The sequence below is a fragment of the Pestalotiopsis fici genome, assembly GCF_000516985.1.
Source record: "Pestalotiopsis fici W106-1 unplaced genomic scaffold PFICI_Scf_8, whole genome shotgun sequence".
Taxonomy (NCBI): Eukaryota; Fungi; Ascomycota; class Sordariomycetes; order Amphisphaeriales; family Sporocadaceae; genus Pestalotiopsis; species Pestalotiopsis fici.
This window is the reverse complement of record NW_006917098.1, coordinates 667,284-685,852: the sequence shown is the minus strand read 5'-3', so window position 1 is coordinate 685,852 and position 18,569 is coordinate 667,284. Positions and strand designations below refer to the sequence as shown.

The 18,569-nt window shown below is 49.5% G+C and overlaps 6 protein-coding genes across 6 annotated transcripts; 2 read left to right on the top strand and 4 right to left on the bottom strand.

The window, feature by feature from the left end:
• Positions 1 to 123: 123 nt before the first annotated feature.
• Positions 124 to 3,394, bottom strand: PFICI_10912 (uncharacterized protein; the record flags this gene model as incomplete). Its single annotated transcript, XM_007839493.1, has 4 exons — positions 124 to 729; positions 832 to 930; positions 981 to 1,560; positions 2,652 to 3,394. The coding sequence occupies 4 exons, from the start codon at positions 3,392 to 3,394 to the stop codon at positions 124 to 126; spliced, it is 2,028 nt and encodes a 675-aa protein (XP_007837684.1).
• Positions 3,395 to 3,962: 568 nt separating this feature from the next.
• Positions 3,963 to 5,791, bottom strand: PFICI_10911 (uncharacterized protein; the record flags this gene model as incomplete). The annotated part of the gene is made up of 4 exons (XM_007839492.1): positions 3,963 to 4,688; positions 4,742 to 5,445; positions 5,519 to 5,632; positions 5,701 to 5,791. The coding sequence occupies 4 exons, from the start codon at positions 5,789 to 5,791 to the stop codon at positions 3,963 to 3,965; spliced, it is 1,635 nt and encodes a 544-aa protein (XP_007837683.1).
• A 468-nt stretch (positions 5,792 to 6,259) lies between these two features.
• PFICI_10910 (uncharacterized protein) lies at positions 6,260 to 7,712 on the bottom strand (the record flags this gene model as incomplete). Its single annotated transcript, XM_007839491.1, has 4 exons — positions 6,260 to 6,810; positions 6,872 to 7,322; positions 7,385 to 7,489; positions 7,563 to 7,712. The coding sequence occupies 4 exons, from the start codon at positions 7,710 to 7,712 to the stop codon at positions 6,260 to 6,262; spliced, it is 1,257 nt and encodes a 418-aa protein (XP_007837682.1).
• Positions 7,713 to 13,396: 5,684 nt separating this feature from the next.
• Positions 13,397 to 13,885, top strand: PFICI_10909 (uncharacterized protein; the record flags this gene model as incomplete). The annotated part of the gene is made up of 2 exons (XM_007839490.1): positions 13,397 to 13,508; positions 13,581 to 13,885. The coding sequence occupies 2 exons, from the start codon at positions 13,397 to 13,399 to the stop codon at positions 13,883 to 13,885; spliced, it is 417 nt and encodes a 138-aa protein (XP_007837681.1).
• A 194-nt stretch (positions 13,886 to 14,079) lies between these two features.
• Positions 14,080 to 15,549, bottom strand: PFICI_10908 (uncharacterized protein; the record flags this gene model as incomplete). Its single annotated transcript, XM_007839489.1, has 1 exon — positions 14,080 to 15,549. One exon carries the CDS (start codon positions 15,547 to 15,549, stop codon positions 14,080 to 14,082), a length of 1,470 nt encoding a protein of 489 aa, XP_007837680.1.
• Positions 15,550 to 16,272: 723 nt separating this feature from the next.
• PFICI_10907 (uncharacterized protein) lies at positions 16,273 to 18,559 on the top strand (the record flags this gene model as incomplete). Its single annotated transcript, XM_007839488.1, has 5 exons — positions 16,273 to 16,359; positions 16,431 to 17,326; positions 17,411 to 17,721; positions 17,781 to 17,937; positions 17,992 to 18,559. The coding sequence occupies 5 exons, from the start codon at positions 16,273 to 16,275 to the stop codon at positions 18,557 to 18,559; spliced, it is 2,019 nt and encodes a 672-aa protein (XP_007837679.1).
• Between the last annotated feature and the right edge of the window lie 10 nt (positions 18,560 to 18,569).

Sequence of the window (18,569 nt, the reverse complement as noted above, 5' to 3'; positions counted from 1 at the left end):
CGATGCTTTTATGCGCAAAGGGCTATTTATCTGCAGTAAGATCAAACAGTCGAAAAATGTTTAGGGGAAAGGATATATCCAGACAATGCATTTTCATAGAGATCAATGAGACCTTAATTTTTGTTAGGCAAGACTGATGGTTTGGTGCTTTCCTTCAAGTATCTTCCAGCCTTTTGTTGCATCGGAAGCTCTCAAGTCTCTCGCTTTCCAGACATCCTCGATAACGCAACGGGCCTTCTTGACGTTTCCCAACTGTCTCGTCTCTTGTAGTGCAGTCAGTCTTGCCAGTATCAGTCTCCTATCTTCATCACACTCGGGCCGTACTCCGAGGACCGCGACAATGAACAGGGGCCAGAGTATGGTGTTGGTTCGAAGTGATATTTGGGGAATAAGCGCGAGGGTCTGCTTTGTGATCCTGACCATGTGCGTTTCCTGGGGACTTGCACCGTCGATCCGGCCGTATAAGTACAGCATAGCTGCCAGACGCTTGACCTCGGCTATGATGGAGACTTCTAGGTCTGGCGATTGAGCTGACGAGGCAAACATTCGGCCCTGCGAATGTAGTCGCCTTTCAATATCGTCGCGTCGCATCTTGTCATTGACGCTGTTTTGCGGCTGTCTACCTTTCACAATTGTGTCGAGACTGTTGATCTCTGATATAATAGCAAGCAGCTCGGTCGAACATCCGGCCAGTGCAAGTACGGTCGCATCATCTGCGGATGTACAAAACTATGGACGGCATCATGACTATCGACTTTCGTCCCCGCAGTCGCTGCGAGGATATTATGCGAGTGAATATATGCCATGCAGAAACGATGGAACTGATCATACTCTGCAGACCTTGAAGAATTGTGGCAATATCGTGACAAGTATGTTTGGGCGAATGTAGTATGGACAATCCAGCTTTGAGAACAGTCCTGTAGGATCTACCTTGACAATTAGAAGAGGTCAGTGTCGAAAGAGTGCCGTTTGTATCTTACCTCAAAGAAGCACAGCATCAATGTTGAAGCCGTGATTTGTGCAGTTTCTGCGAAATCCGGGGTTTGGTCCAATCCACCCGGGGCAGCAGCAGCAGCATTTACCTTGCGGCGAAGTTCTCGAAGTGCCTCGGCCCGATGCAGCCACATGAACTGCTGATACTGCCGCAAACCGATACTATGTAGTTGGTTCGCCGCCACGGCCAAAACACAGTGGAACAAGGGTCCTCTTTGCGATGATGATGCGAGCCTGAGAATCACGTTACGATAGGGATTGCAATCAGGCGTCAAGACGCACTGAGGTGTCATGTATTCATCAAAGTACGACCAGAGGTGTCCCTCGATGGAATTCATTTGAATATTGGCCAATGATCGATGTAAAGTGCCCGCATGATGAGCCTTGGATGGTGGAACAACCGGGGAAGCATGCCATGCCTTTGGGGAAATCGAACAAATGTCTTCCCTGTCTGATGCATCGCTGGGTGATGCAAGATCATGGTCAAAGTCTTTTTGAATAGTGTTTAGAAACATCCATGTCTCGACTAGGGTAAGACGAGGCCGGATCGGAACGCAGAGTCCCGGGCTGCGAGCGTCAGTCACGTCAAGCCAAGTCAAGCGAATATCATAACAACAGTTGAACCCAAGGCGTCGGCAGTGACCACAAGTAGGGCGCTGCTCCGGGCATTTGACCCGCCGTTCTAGAGAGCCATCAGTTGTGCTCGCGGCAGATTGACATGATTATAGAGATGCGCCCACCTCGGCACTTCCGACAACCGCTGCGTGTCCGCGACACGTCCCGCGTACGACCGGACATGTCATCGGAACTTGCGCTCGTATGATATATATCATGCACAAAGGATATGCTCAAGCTTATTGCGCCGCTTATCATACATGGATTGCATGTACAACACAGCTGCAAAAAAAGAAGGGGGTCCGGAGGAGAAACATTATCGGCTTGGCTGCCGACCGTACCTATCAAAGCCCCGCCAGCTCGCTCCGGGGTAGACAGGGTCCGTGTATTAAACCCAGCCGCCGCTCTCCAGACTGTCTGTGCCGCTCCATCTACACTAAAAGCTGCGTATCGGGGAATAACCCCAGGTACTAATACGTAGTGGTGCTAGCGGTGCCAAGGTAATCCTCTAAAGTCATCATGGTTCGGGTCCATATATGGACAACGCCTAGTGTCAATTTATAACTTCCAAACTGTTTTCTATTCTTTTGGAAAGTATGTTATTGCAAAATCAGGTAGCAAGAGTTGTATCTAACATCATGTTCAAAAGTATCTGCTCTCCGTGCCAAAGTCTCTGTATGTCGATCGAGCTCAAGCTTCGGGTCCTTTTTTGCCAAGAATTGACTCCTCTCGCTCGAGTCGGCCATATCGGACTATCACGAGTTGTCCGACAATCGGCCGAAATGTCCGATGGTCTTCAAGTTGATGATGTCTCATTGGGGGGCAACCCGTACTCTGTACACACTCTGATGTTCCAGTGTGTCGCATAAAATGATGTCGTCATAGAAGATTGCCTGAGTAATACACACACACACACGCATTACAATTTGGATGATTCTTTTCAACCCCATATCCTCTGAAGCATACGCTGAAGCGGCCAATACCCCGGCACATTTCCAGACAAGAGTCCGAAAAAGATTCTCGACAATAACTCCGAGGCATACCTCGCAAACGAGTCGCCGCCCAGGCTCGTGACAATGACGGCGCCGACTTGATCGTAAGCGCTCTCGGTAGCGAGCTCGGCAAAGCCGGCGCCCAGGTCCGCGTACGAGACGCCCACGCGCGACTTGTCCACACTAATCTCGTACCCCGTCGGCGCCTCGTCAATGAGCGCGGGCGGCTGGACCAGGAGCAGAGTCAGTAGATCGTCGTCGGCTGCCTCGTCGAATATCCTATGGGCTTCGAGTAGGTCGGCGTACGGGTAGTAGAATGCCCTCTTGACAATGAAGCGAATGGGACTGAACCCAGATTCGAGGATGCGCTTGTTCCACGTGACCGAGGAAAGCAGCAAAAGCCGGGGCTTTTGCCATGCCGCGGTGCTGGTGCGTCCTGCTTGTTGTTGTTCCCTGAGGGCGCGCAAGCCCGTTACTATGGATTTGGCGGCCGTCTGAATCACGTCGACGCCGGGAATGTTGCGGTTCTCGCCGACGGTGCAAATCACAACGTCGGCTCCATTGAGACAGTCCTTGATCGTCTCGGTATCTGTCAGGTTTCCCTCCCAGATTTTACATGAAGGGTGAGATAGCAGTTCTGGGACAAGTTTGGTTAGTTTATCTTTGGACCGAACAAGGATCCTCAAATGTAGTGACAGGTCCTTCTTGGAGAGAAGAGACCGCAATGTCGCGCTTCCAGTACTGCCCGTTGCTCCAAAGATCGCAATCGTCGTAGGTGTCGAGGAATTCGCCATTGTTAATGTGTAGATGAGGTTGGCCTAATTCAATCCACTTCTGGTGAAATCGGAAGGAAATATTGAGCTCGCATGATTGTGCATGCAAGTACGGCAGTTTATAGATGGTCGTTGGGGTGACACAAGATGAACATCGTTGCATTCCGATCGAGCCCCGCGCAGAGATCGGGGTATCGTAAGCAGATCTCGCCAAATCATATTATTTCTTTTCGACGCCGAAACGCGGCTTGGTAATCGTGCAATATCTTCTCCAATCTGATCCGGAAAATGTAGCGCTCTTCTCGGCATTCTCGAAAAGTCCGTTTTAGTATGTATATACCGGGACCGGGCGACCCGCTCATACCGGCATACCCAAGGCTGTTGCTGTGCCCCGTTGCTTAATGCTATAGCCCGGATCCCGTGGAGTGCTTGACGTAATACCAGGATAATTCAATCGCAAGAAGGAAAACCGAGGAAAGCGAATTCGGCGGCGTCTTGGAAGCATAAAAAAAAAAGAGATATGAAATGGCACACCCGAGTCTTGATCTAGTCAAGTCATTAGAAGCTCGGTGTAGGTGGGTTGACTGATCTAGACGGTGAATAGGTTCATCCGAGCATTCTGAATCAAAACTTCGTCCTCCTCGGCGACTTCATTGCTTCTTTTTGTTTTCAAGTCTGTTCGAAGTTGTGCGTCGCCGCCAGTGAGTGCCACCGTTCTCTTCTCGGGGTCAATCTTTAGCCGGACGCCCTCGCCTGAAGCATCTCCTATCCAATAAGGCACGGTAAGAGTTTTTGGGTTGTCGATTTGCATATCATCTCCCGGAGACGTCTTTTTGTCTCTTGTGTTGATTAAATCTGCCAGTCGGGCATACGACTTTGTCCCCCATAGCAACCGGAAAGTGGGCAGCAACTGGAAAAACACATGCGAGGACCTTTGCCATGTATGTCCCAGGCTATAGTTGATCACTGATGAGGGTGCTGGTAGATAGACGCCCATGACAGCCCTCCGAGTCGATTCGGTGTCACCAGTGAACAGCACAACGTGATCCGAGGAATGGAGTGAGAGGGCTTTGTTCAAAGAGCTCATTTCCAAATTGGATGAGTCTAGTGACACCAGGACTTCTGCGAATGTAATGCGGGTATCCTGATTATCCTCTCTCGGGCGGAAATCGATCTCAAATGAAAGTCGAGGAAGAAAGAGGGAGATGACTCCTTCCCTAATGTGAGTTGATGCAGCCGGGAGCGAGCAAGGTGATTCCATTGGAGGTTGAAACAAGACAGCCCATAACTGCTGAAATCTCAATGGAAGATTGGGCTGCCAACAAGATTTAGAAAGAGTCCCCTTTGAAAGTTGTTGCATATACTCACGAATAGGCATGTTGCCTCAAGAAGCTGCTCCGGCGTCATGACCTGTTTGTTCTCACCACCCATTAGAGCATCAACCAAGGCCTCGGTAAACTCTTCATTTGCCGGGTCGGCTTGCAGAATATGACCGTAATGATAATAGGAGCCCCATTTTTCTTCGTTCAATTCGAGTCTCAGCAACAATTCCATTAGGTTCGACACGTCTTCTCGCCTCGCTGACCCTCGCTCTGCAGCTGGCCCGCTGATGAATAGTCTCCGTGCGACAGTTTCGAGTTGTCTTTCTGAAGGCATCGCATGTATGAATTGAGGGCCGACCATGACCAGGACATCCATGGCATCGCTCAAGGAAGGTGTCACATCATTCACTTGATTAACAGACTTGCCTTGCTCTATTGTTGCAGTCTCTGGCACCGCCAAACTCCTGAATACCCGCGCAAAACAGGCATTGTGAAAGAAAGCTGCATCGTGGCGCCAGAACCAGTCCAGCTCACGAGTGCCCAGGAGGGAATCACATTGAAAAACGACGAGCAGAGCTGCGCGGTGAAATGCGTCAAAGTCAAGGTTGGTCACCTGTTGAGGATGGCGTGGGAATGGATGATAGGCGTAAAAGTGGAAACTCCTCCAGAGAAGCCGGACCGCGCCGTCGGAGATTATAGACTCTGGATGCGCACTTCGAATATGGTTACGAAAGCTATCCTCATTCCAGTCTTGCCATAATAATAAGTAGTCATCTTCTTTCATCTTTTCATCAACAACAAGCATGACAGTTTAAAGGCTTACATTTCTCGCCTGCTGAGTCTTGAATGCAGTACTGGCCAAAGATTACCTGCAAATGCCCTCGTGCTCTCCACCGTTGCGGCAAAAGTACCTTTCCCAGATCGGAAGCCACAGAGTCTTTGGGTATAGGTCAGATCCAAAGTCGAGCAAATCCATCAAAAACCCGGAAGACTTTGTCAACGTACCACAGGTGGCTGCGTTGAGATATTCAGTCACTTTGCGTTCCAGGGGCCCGAGGGCAAGGTGATTTAGAAATCTACCAATCAACGATGCCATGTTCTTTGAATCGCGGCAAATAGAAGAGAAGAGACAGGAGAGAGACTCTTGGCGTCGTCGTTGTCGTGGGACTGCAAATATTCAAAGGGTGGATGAAGAGTGATGAGGTGGCGCATGTCTCAGCAAGGAAACTGTCAGCTCGACCCCACACATGTTGGAACTGGTGCCTAGACTACGAGCTAGGCTGGTTGGGAATTTCCAGCACCAGGTTCATACGGACTTTGGTAGCCCCTGAACAGGGCTGAGTAATAAGTATCCGTATGTATGCCAATTATTCATTATTGTAGCCATCGTGGTGGGTAGTCTCCATTTTAGTCCACGGGTTGAACCCAAGGTGTCATGGCAAAGGGTGTCACAGTTATCACACGATGAGCAAAGTGTTTCACAGAGAAAAGAAGTATGGGAAGAATCGAAAATGCCGTCCTTGTTGCTTGAAGGGTATATTAACTATTAACCAGTATAAAAATTTCAAAACTTTTGCGACGACTTTTCGTCCGCGAGGAAGCTTCGTGGCACCACCAATTGCTCAAGATATGAATCCTTTGGCGACTTGCCCGTGAGCTCCTCCTCGCTCTCGTTGGCCTTTGACTCGGCAACCGCCCACAGGCGGCTGGTGCGCTTCGACGATTTGGTATTTGTGGCGCCGGTGCCGGTGGTGGTATTGTCATTCGTCGTGATATCCACCTCGCGGGTAAGGACGATTTGGTTCTTGCCCGGGTGCGCCTTGTCGCTGTCGCCCTGATGATAGACGCCCCCTTCCTCGGCGTCGTCAATGTCGAACGTCGTCATGCCGTACGAGTCCTTGGCCGACCGACTCTTCTTGTTGCGCGACATCTGGTTGCTGCCAAAGGTGCGTGCGTGCATGTCGCTGGCGCTGCGGCCAGTACGTCCCTGCGTCTGCCAGATGCCCATCTTTTGACCCACGGTCTTGGCGAGAGGTTGAAGTGAGGCGAGACTGCCGGCCGTGATGGCAAGACCCTGTTCGGTTGTCGACCAAACGGCAATGTCCAAGGTTGCCCCTGAGATACAAAGGTTAGTTTAATGGTTCAGCTGAGTCGACGCGTCCATGGGGCCTCTTACAGAGAAAGTCTGGATCTTTAAAGTTCTCGATGTAGGCAAAGCGGACAACGACGGCGATACTAGCCACGCAACCCATTCCTAGAATTGGAATGAGAGCATACTTGGTCCTCCGGTTCATCTGCAGCCCACGAATCATGTGGAGCGGCAAGAGGGCAAAAGTAAAATCGGCAATCACACTGATGGCGCTGTACAGGTACGTGAGGGCTGCGATGATGCCCGCGTCGACACAAGTTCCCTCCTGTCCCGACTTGTACCAAAAGTAGGTAATGGGGTTGCACTGAAACAGAGTGACAAAGAAAAACACGAGGCCGGTAAGAACCGAGCAAAACATGGCCAGATAGAGAATGTAGTGGTGAATGCGTTGGACCGTGATTCGAAGCAGGAAAACGCCGATGGAGAGTTTTGAAGTAATCATTGAAACGCAGTACCAAATATAGCAAAGCCACCAGTACTATTGTCCAAAAGTCAGTATGCCATATCATGTCGTGCCAAGAGCAGCACATTTGCACCAACCTTCATTGCTGTTTCAATTTGTGGGGTGCTAAGGTCTTTATGATGCCTTCCAGTTCCATAGTGAACGCCGGTAATGGCACAAGTAACGAAAAGAGTGAATGAAATCTGCAAAAGAGATATGGTGTTAGCAAACTGGGTGATTTAATTCGATGTAACAGGAATATTGTATATCACTTACAGAGGCAAAGACCATCAAAAAGTCATCTCTACCGAAACCCTTGACGATGAATACTCTCGTAAAGATTCTCAAGGACATGGAAATAATGGCAATCGTCAACAGCGTGATGCATACCACCAGCAACTGTGGCCCGCGGTTCTCGACGGCCATGGTGACAGCAGCGTGCCTTTTACTGGCGGATCCCCTTTTTTGGTGGTGGTGGTGTTTAGAATCAAAGGACAAGGAGCGACATGTGGATATATAACACAAGGAAAGACCGGAAATACCATCAGAGAGAGAAAACCAGAGTTGCACCAGAGGACTGGATGTGCCTTTCTAGATATTTCATCTCCAGGGTGTCAAAAAGTGGTCCATTTTTGCCTAGGCCTAGGTTCTATTCTGATGGCGGGTCCGGATCGGACGTCTCTTGATCGGCGGACATGTCGCTCCACCTGGTACCAGACAGAAAGAGAGAGCAGAGCCATGCCAGGGCCCAGGGTGCGATGCCTCTCGCGAGATTACCAGCCCTAGATGCCGAATGCAAGCAAGCGCAGGGCCACTGCGTGCTCACTTCAATGTAACCTCTGCTCTGGATCCGGCAATTTTGTGGACTCTGCTCTGGTCTTCCATGCTCAGCTCGTCTAGTAGTTCGATTAATGCCAGACCAGTATACTACTCGCGGGCCCCCTTGGAATGCTCAATGGGAAAAGATCTGATATCTGATAGTATTCGGTAGATACGATAGATGGCGAGATTGTTCGTAGCGTAACATTCAGATGATGATCTCTTTCGAGGGGGGAAAGCTTACGAGAAAGTGTCGTAATCCTCACGGGAGGTCAAAGAGACGTGAGCCAAGCCAGCCACAACACGCCAGACGCCCAAGTCTGCAAAGGTGCCCTCGGGTGCCGGCCGGCTCCTGTCGTGGGCTGTCAAGCTAAGGTAGTTTGAGGGTAGGCGTAGCTAGGAACAAGCATTCATCCATCTCGTTTTCTTCCCGAGGTGTGTCCCCCCTCTCTTCAACAACAACGATGCAGAAATCAGGGGAACCCGCAGAAACACTAAAAGAGAGGCTGCTGCCACTAGAACCACTACCCACAAGTACACCATGGTTGCGAGGCAGGGCGGCCATGTGTCTTGTTCTGGCATGTGTCGCCAAGCTCCGGTCTATCGATTGGTCAATGGGCCGGGGCAAGGTGACCGGGATCTAAATCCGGGATCTCGAAATGTCGATCTAAGCAGTGATTTCTTATCCACTTGGTATAGTGACGCCTATCTTTTCCGGGAAGGATTGGCCGTTACCGTTGTCTGCGGCTATTGCGCATTCTGCAAGGCGCGTTCCATTCAAGCCCTCATCACAATTTGCTTTCTTCTGCCAGCTGCTTTCGATTCGGGCCTTGGCTGGTGTGTGTCAGTGTGTGTGTGTGTGTGTGTACTATGTATGTGTGTGTTTTGCTTTTTCATTATTACCCTTGCTCTTTTTGCCATCGTTTATCCGTAGTACTAGTATATGATTATGTGCATTCGACACAAGGGTATGTTATGTAACAATATTGATTGGGAGACTTCATGTGGGTTATTTATCAGAGACTCCATCGATGCGCAGCATTAAAATCTTACTCTGTCCTGCTTATGCGCGTTTTTTTTTTTTTTTTTTTCCCTTTGTTCATTTTCTTTGGAGTGCAGAACAAATCACAGAGTACTATCAATCAACTGAATCAACATCCTCGTTGCTCAAGGGGAAAGACAGATCCACCTGTCGGGGAGAAGTGGCAACTCAAAAAACGTGTACAGTAGCAGCAATGAGGAGCAATGACAAGATCAAGACGAAGGTAAAATAGATTAAAATCTACCGACGTTCTGGTTCACACCCAAAAAGGATTTTTGGGGGGAGGACCCGCTGCGCCCATGTGGTGATTGATTTGCCTCCCGAGGACCCGAAACACCGGGCCCATGGGCTACCAATGGGCTGTGGATGGGCAGTCAGGTTGGGCATGAGGAGCAGAGAAGGTTCGCGGATTCAGGGGTTCCCAAAAGCCAGCACCGATAACGTCCTGGCGTTGAACTCTATACTTTTTGCTAGGGGGAGTTTGGGGGGTCATTGCCAGCGTCGTATGCCCGCCAAAAACCCGCTGATCCCAATTGCCTAAGCTCCTGCAAAATTCAAATACCGGCATCTTTAGCACCAAGACGAGCCAAGAGATTACCCAGCAAAGCCTAGATAAGTTGGCCACCTTCGTTATCAGGTATCATCGCGTCTATTTGGGAATGTACAGTTCTTTTGAGGGCCTTGCCGCAAACGTTCTTCTATCCTTTTCCCCCCCAAGAATCAAGAATCTGGAACCTTCGAGACCCGGGGCACTATTTGGTCCCCTATTCTTGGCAAATCTCTTGATCTTCCCCTCCGAGTCCGAGTCCGTACAAGAGTGAAAGAGAGAGAGCGTGTATGAGGAGCCTTCCCTGCCGGGTTGTTCGGATTTGCGGAAAGACGGGAGAGACACCCTGCTGCTCATCATTGCACGTGGGTTGTCGATTAAGATGATAAAGTCTCTTTTGGGCTCAATATCCAAGACTTTTTTTTGTTGTTGCTGCGCGGCGGCTGTGCCCGGCGGCCGGTTGTACTCCGCAACGGAGACTTTGAGATTCCCGACGTCTGCCCCCACCGACCTAGAGTTTGTCTCAATCTTGTGATGTTTTTTGAAGTCTTGTCCGGCGCGATGCCTCTCGGCGCGATCCTTTCAATTATCAGGAACGGGCGTACTAATCTAGGCCGATTTTTTTGTTGTCGTCAGTGGTCACTACTTTTGTACTACAGTAGTATGAACGGTCTTGCTAATATAGACTGCCTATTGTCTATTCTTTGATGCTTTTTCCTGTTGCGGGTAGTCCCCTTAGCAACGGCGTCCGGCAAGCGCTTACGACTAGAGCGTTTGATCAGCGGCGCTTGGGGGAGACTTGAACCTCTTCTTTTATGAATCTTGACGTGGCTTATCTTTCATGACGAACACCTGGAAATATGTTGCGATTGGTCTAACAATGACACCATGAAGGGAAAAGATATTGATTTCTGAGCGTGCCGAGAGCGGAAATATTGGCGATGCGCAGAAGAACCCACGTGCGCTGGATTGTGTCTATTGCCCAAGCTTTATTAAACTCACATGATCCAGGCGCCATGCGAGTCGCCGAATGTTAAACGAATGGCCCCCTGCTTCAACCAATGTTATGACGGCGGTGAGAATCCTTCTGCTCCACACGCTGCCAAGGCCTTGCTCTTCCCGTGCGTAACTTTGTACTACATTGTAGTGCGTACGGCTCTTATCTGATGAGTCTGGGGGGTTACACTCAATCATTAGCTTTGGAGAAATGTGCCGAATTTTGAAGACAGACCAGGCCACTTCCTTACTTACCTGGTACGCAGTATCCAGAGTAGTATGCAGGAGAAAATAGCCTAAAAGGTGAACTAATCATTGTTAGTGGCGAAATAACAACTGCCTAGTCTTGTTAATACTTCACTTCTCAATTCAGAGTGATTACAAAATCGGCAAGCTGAAAGATGGTCTGCTTATATCCATCCTGGGATGATGCCAGGCATATGAGAATCAAGCGCGCCGCCAGTCAAAAGTCCATGTGAGCAATGCCTTGCGCCAGGTGTTGACGGCGACGCAAGTCAGATGTGGCGTCTGCACCCCTTCGGCGATGGTGAAAAGATACGAGATGTCGCTGATCAGGAGGCATCGGTAGTCAAAAGGTCACCGTGCAAGATCTCCAGCAGAGGTGCTCATGGGCTGGTAGATGTAGGCCACGAAACTTGCATACGTGATACGTCTTGTCCCAGTCGAGCATGATGAACTACGCGACATGGGAACCGCGAGTGGCTTCTCGACATGGCTGAATCGTCCATGAGCCGCCTTTTCTGTCGAAAGGTTGCTAAAAATTCCACAGATCAGAGCTGTCCAAATGAAACCTGCTGTCCTGCAGTGGACACTTGTCACAAGTCACGACGACCGCCCGCCTTGCTCTGATGGCTGTGGTGGTTCATTTGGGTAAGATCCGGGTCCTCGTAACTACACTGATGCTCGAGCTGCCCACAGTGGCTTTGCGCTTGGCTGCGCTTTGAACGTTGAACATCAAGTACTTCTGTATGGTTCATATCACGAGAGTACGATTCGGTTTCTATTGCTGACATTCCCTGCCTGACAGCTGCTTCCACCACGGCAACGGCACTAGCTGCTTGTAGTCTGTCTACGGCCATTGAGACGGTAGACGACAGCGTCTATCATTTACATAAACACTCTTTCGGTACGTTTAATTCGATTACATCAACTGAGTCTCAATAGAGAAGAAAACTGAAGAAATAATGCAGTCTATCGGTAGCCGTCGTCAACTCGCGTCTCGCCAGCCTTTCTATTTCGACAAAATCGAGTACACATCTTTGGCAGCAGAGTATCCTGTGGTCGAAACTATGCAAACCATATTGTCAACCAGAACCAGCACCACATGCAGCTACGAACTCGCCCCCTGGCTGGCACCTCATGATAGATCATTCCGCCCACTCAGGCCTTCCCTCAGAGGAGAGGCGTAACAAGAGGAAGATCCTCCGGGGACCGCAAGCAAGAGGTTGTCTTGAATGAGCATGATGGGCAATAGCTGACAGTGGTTCCGTCTTCGATTCCATATAAACACATGGATCTCGACTTCGATGAGCATCAATTGCCCGTTTGAATGCAATGGCTCTCACTGCCAATAAAAGCCCCGGCGTAGAACTCCGTATCGAGGTCTTACTTTGATTGACGCTTGCGGTCGTGGCTGATCCCAGAAAATATAACCTCCACGATTTGCGAACCATTATTAACAGGAAGCATACGTCGAAACTCAACGACTATATCTTCAAGCCATCGCGCATTATCCCAGACACCGATTCTAGTCGATTGATTTCTTCTTGAAAGAAAGAAATTTTGTTTATTTTATATCTTCATCGGGAAATCATTAAATGGTATATTAGATCGGACTTAGCCACGCAATATTTGAGCTATGCGCACACCTTTCTCACCAGGGCCTCCATAGTGTACCTAAACTTTGCCGATTCGGTCTGCACAGAGGCCCCTGTACCATATGATCATGAATACTCATTCGGAATTAATAATATGCGGATCGTGAGTATTTTGCTTCATTTACTGCATGAAGGGATTGTGCTGTACCTAGTGGCGATTTGCACGTTGCTCGTGCATTTGAAGTCGATGCTGATTCCACATGGTTGGTGTAGTATATGATTCCACCGTCCACGATTACTCTATCAATGTGGTGGGGAAGAGGGGAGCGCACAGGCGCATTATATATTGTGGTCTCAAAAGCGACCGTCAAAGTCAAAATCCCCCACCTGATTCCAAAGGCTTCCGTGCCCATGAGGTTGTTCGTTGAAGTCTAGTGGCGGCTTAGGTTGAACTCCAATAAACTGACGCGTGCCAAGGAGAAACACAGGTCTTACCTAGCTCATATGTTTTTCTTTCGCGGCTTGGTCGTGGTAGGGTTGGAAATTAGTCAGCGCAAAAGCTTCAGGGCTTCTGTACAGCATCGAAAGAGCAGAGCATAAGCGCCAAGTCCAACAGACTGCGGCGTTTCAACTCCATCAAAAGCATGGACCTCTGGGCAACATGACCAAAAGTCGGATTAAAAATGCTCAGATTCGTAAGCAAGACCTGTGACAATGTTGAGATTGCTTATTTTCAAGTGGCTCATCGCGACTATAAATGAAACTCGATCCCCTTGGTAGTTGGGAAGAAGATTATCATGGAACACATCAAAAATAAGGAAGAGAAACGAAAAGAAAATACCCTTTCTACAGTACGACTTTATTCAAAATGGCCCATTTGCAGTATTCCTACTACCCGGGCGTCGGCGAGGAAGCCACCAAGGATCTCGGGTACAAGCAAGCAGTCCGCATTGGAGACAAGATTGAGTGCTCCGGTCAAGGTGACATCAACTCCATTCTCGCTTCAACGCAGAGACTTTTTTCTTCTTCTTGGACTGACCCTGGATATCCAGGCGGCTGGTGGCCGGAAAAGCAGGGGATCCAATTCCCCAAGGAGATCAATGAGCAAATCGACCAGGCTTTCAAGAATGTCGACTTGACGCTCAAGACGGCCGGCGGCCAAGGCTGGTCACAGGTCTACCGCGTCAACTCGTATCACCTTCCCCTCAATGACGAAGCTCTCCAGGCCATGGCGCGCAACTTCAAAAAGTGGATGCCGGATCATCAGCCCATCTGGACGGCAGTAGGTGTCGCTCGACTGGGAGCGGATGATATGCGAGTCGAGATTGAGGTTGCAGCACACATTCCCAATGCGTAATTCACGGCATGTTTGTCAGTCTTGTTTTGGTCAGTGTTGTATTGAGATATGAAGGAATGTCCATCACTGTCCATATATCACAGAAAGTCGTATTGAATACAAATGCCAATCATTTCCCCAATAATTCTGAGCTCACTCCTCCTGACAATACATTTATTTTTCTATTCCGGTACAACATCTGTTCAAACTATCACTCACTTGCCACCGACAAACTCGTCCAGGACCGAAAAGTAGGTATCCTTACTCTCAGTGCGACCGCTAGTATCCTTTGAAATTAACCCCATAGTGGTGTTTCCCCCAGTGCTGTACCAAGGCTTTCCGTTGGGAATGACAATAGAGTGGGCGGGGATTTGATTGGCAGAAAGGTATTGGACGGCGCTTTTGAGATCCCATTCAGACTTGTATTGTGCGTCACCATCGCCAATCATGACCACGACCTTTCTGTCAGCTACCTCGCGCGCCAAGATCTTGTGAGCCTCGCCAAGACAGTAGGCATAGTCTTCGCTACCAGCGTTGCCCGTGTCCCGCAGAAAGGTCAATGTCCTCTGCGAAATGACATGAGGGCGGTGAACGGTCTGGCGGGAGCTTCCGTGCATGATGACAGCAACCCTGGCATCGCTGCACTTGGCCTTGAGATACAGAACCACATCTCGGTAGCACTGCTGAATCTCGCCAATGACACGAGATAGGCTTCCGCTGCAGTCGACGCAAATCACAACCATGCGCGAAATAGGCTTGGAAGCTTCCCGGAGCTCAGTCATGTCGGATTTGTGTTGTTTCTCGAGCTCAATCATGTCGGTTTTGAGTTTTTTCTGCTTGGAGACTGCAGCGTCGCGCTCTTTTATCAAGACCTTCTCCCTTTCCTGGGCTATTTTCTGCTCCGACTGGATATCCTTGAGCTTTGAGGAAGTGGCGGTATGCTCCTTTTGAGCGCGCATCGTAAGCCGTGATTGTTGCAACGCCACATCTCTTTCCTTCATTACTGTCTCGATATCTTTCTTGAGCGCTGATATCTGTACTGATTCAAGCGCACTTGAAGTCCTGAGTGCATCGAGGGCTCCCCGTACAAAGTCGTGCCTCCCCTCCATCTCTGCCAGTTTCTTCTGGGACTCGGCTAGATCCTGCTGAGACTTTCCGAGCTTGGTGGCTTCGGCAACTTGCTCCTTGCCCCTTTGTTTCTCAGCTTCCTGCAGCTGGCTCAGTTGCGTCTGTGTATTTCCCAAAGACTGCTTGAGTCCATGCTCGGTCGCAGCGCTTGAAGTCTTGAGCGCCGCAAGCTCGGCTTCCAGTTCTTCCACTCTCTTGTCGACCTTTTCGCGCTCCTCGCGCTCCGTGGCGAGTTTATCGACGAATTTCATGAGCTTCTCGTCCTCGTCCTCCTTTGCATGGGTACTGTCTCTCCGACTGATGCTTTTTCGTCGTTCGCTCAATCTTGCTATACTTTTACTGCGCTTCAAGGACTTGGAGCGGCTCGACGTCGGAGTACTAGCGGTTTCGCGTCGCCCTCTGGAGGTCGATTCCACTTTCGAGGAGGGGACGGGATCTTCTGGTCGCTCTGTTTCCATTTCCATTTCCATTTCAAACTCGCTTTGTATTGCGGCGCTTACTGCACCGCCTGAACGGTTCAGGCGGGAGTTGCGACTTGCTGAGTTTCTCAAAGACATGATGGAGACTGAATTTCGGTGTCTGCTATTGGGCTGAGTATGTAGTGATATCTGGTTATGTAGTTTATAGAACGACAAAAGCGAATGTCCACTAGAACTAGGCGATGCATTTATAAGAATTGTCGGCCCTTTCACTCTTGGGAGGCCGACCACCAATGGAATATCAGTGAAGGCATTGAAGACGGTGGTTCAATACCAAAGCTTCTCGATATTTCTAGCTCTAGCTGTCGTATGATTGATACTATTGAAACATTTACGATTCACTCTTCTGGATGCCAATGAATGTCTTTCCAAATTGTGAGTCATTTGACTTGGGATTTAGTCAAAGCCTCGACAATGTTCCATGACGGAACGAGGGGTGCTGGAAAATCAATCAAGATGCAACCTCAGAGTATGCTATTCTCAAAGAAAACACCATGGCTTTCTTATAGAATAATGAGAGAAACAGAGACATGATCAAAGGACTTGTCTCCATCGTTACCTCCAGACAAGTAGCGCACGCTCCGGGGGGTTTCCAAAAATGCCGTGGGAACCTACAAGATTATTCAGATATTTCATCAAAGAAAAAGTTTCAGATGCGTCTAAATGCATTACTGTCGTCTATTTATATTCCAATATCGAACAAGCATTGAGTTTTTCTCGTAAAATCATCAAAATACATTCCCGACAACTGAAATCCGAACCAAGTAACCAGTCAATTTGAACATTACGAAATCAGACAGTATGAGTAAATCAACAAAGACCGAGATTGAGCAAGTCATTGCCGCTCAACCTACCTGCACTAGACGTGAAGCAAGGAGCCTTCTAAAGGTATGTCACCATCACCAAATGCTCTACCTTCGGTTCAAGCCGTTCCCTTTTCGCTAACCTCGCCCGAATAGATCTGTGACAATGACGTGGCCAAAGCCATTGCTAGGTACAAACTTCTTGACGCCTATAAAGATACCGAAGAAACGGCAAGCGGAACGGATTCGGAGAGCGAAGCCCCATCGTCTGAAACTGACAAGGACAGCAATCACGACTCTGAAGACTCAGAGACTGTGAATTATGACGAAGATGACGAAGAATCCTATTGGCCTGCCCTGCCGCGCTTTGACAAGCCAGCCGAACTCATCAAGGGCGGCGCCGACGGCTCTGGCGTCTTTGAGCTGGAGAGCCTCATTGGCTTCATCCAGGGGGGTGCCACTGACACCCAGGTCCAAGCCTACCTCGACTATTACGACGAGGACATTGTTCAGGAGAATATGAACGCCCTGATTGGTGGCGAGTACCCGGCCATCTTTTACGTCGTCGAGACGCACAATGTCAAGCTTATTCGGCTTTGGGTCAAGTACGGCGGTGATCCCAACATCACGTGCGGCGAGGACAAGATCCCCTTGCTCGTGTTTGCCATTTTGCGTGGGAGCCGCACCCTGCAGACCGTGACCAAGACGGTAGAGACGCTGCTGGTCCTCGGGGCCCTGCCGTCGTCCATCCCCGCCGCCTTTTATCAGCGCTACGACGAGGACCTGCCCGAGGAAGGGCCCGACCGGAGTAAAATGCGCGACCTCGGCGACGAGAATAAAAAGTGGTGCACGCCCGACTTTAGCACCGTCATGTCGGCCGCGCTCAATGTCACGATGCGGTATTTTCTGGACCGAGCCAGCAAGTTTATCCAGCCCTCGGGTCGCGAAAAGACGGTCGTGTTCCGCCAGAATGCCGAAGGTGTCTTGGGTCTTTACCAATCCATTATTGCGCAGCCTGTTGCTACGAGATGGCTCATGAGAAAGTTGCTCTCGTACGTCTCCCCCAGAACTCTGAGATCAACACGGCTTCCCAATCATAATATTTTTCTTCTTTCTGTACTAACTTTTCCTAACAGTCACCTCAGCCGACAGTCAAACAAGCCCTTGGTACTGGTATTTGCTGGCCCCAGTGGACACGGCAAGACGGAACTTGCCAAGTCTCTGGGATCTCTACTTGGTGTGGAAATGAAGCCGGTGAATTGCACAGTCATGAACAATGAGACTGATCTATTTGGAGCGCGTCCGCCCATGTCGGACTGGGCAAAAGGATCGCCCGTCAACAATTTCATCGTCGAACAACATGAAAAGAGAAGTGTGATTTTCATGGACGAATTCGAAAAGACAGAACAACAGGTGCACAACTCTCTGTTGATCCCCTTTCAAGAAGGTACACATCTATTCGCTTTATTGGTGATCTTGGATTTAACTCTAAGATTGGATTTATAGGTACTTATGAAGATCGCCGTGATGCGAAACTTGTCGTAGATTGCAAAAAGACCATTTGGATCCTGGCTACAAATGCATTCGACAATATGATCCACAGTTTCCACGAGAAGAACAAGGCTGGCCTGGAATCTGACGATGTGAATGAGCAGGAAAGACTGTAGGTACTCTTGACCCATTGCTCTGACCAGATCAACTAACCCGATTCGCACAGCGTCAACGAATTATGCCAACAACTACGTCGAGAGTCCATTTCAAAATGGGGCGCACCTCTTACCGGCCGCATCAAGACTTTTATGCCGTTTCTAAGATTCTCCGACGCCGAGAGCATAATCGTTGCCCACAAGGGTTTCATGGACTACGAAGCCGAAGTGGCCAAACCTATAGTGTTGGCTAAGGACCCGAAACATGATCGGTACATTGGCAATGTGCGCATCGCCGTCAAGAATGACTCGAGCCTGTTCTCGCGCCTCTCCAAGGAGAATTATATCCCCGAGACAGGAGCACGAGGCATCTTTGACGGTGTGGAAAGAGAGCTCATTGATCCACTGACGGAAATGTATCTCAAGGACGGTGAGGATTTCGATGAAGACCAGCCCGAGACTCTGTTCGAAATCGGGATGGGTAGGGACAAGGAGGTAGAAGTGAAATTGATCCGCCAGCGCCGCGAAAAGGTGGACAAGGAACAAGAGGAGGAGGAGGATGAAGAGGGTGATGTTGATTCGGAAGAGGAAGAGGAAGACGAGGAAGTCGAAATCGTGGAAATCGAAGACGCAGAGTAGTTGAACATGT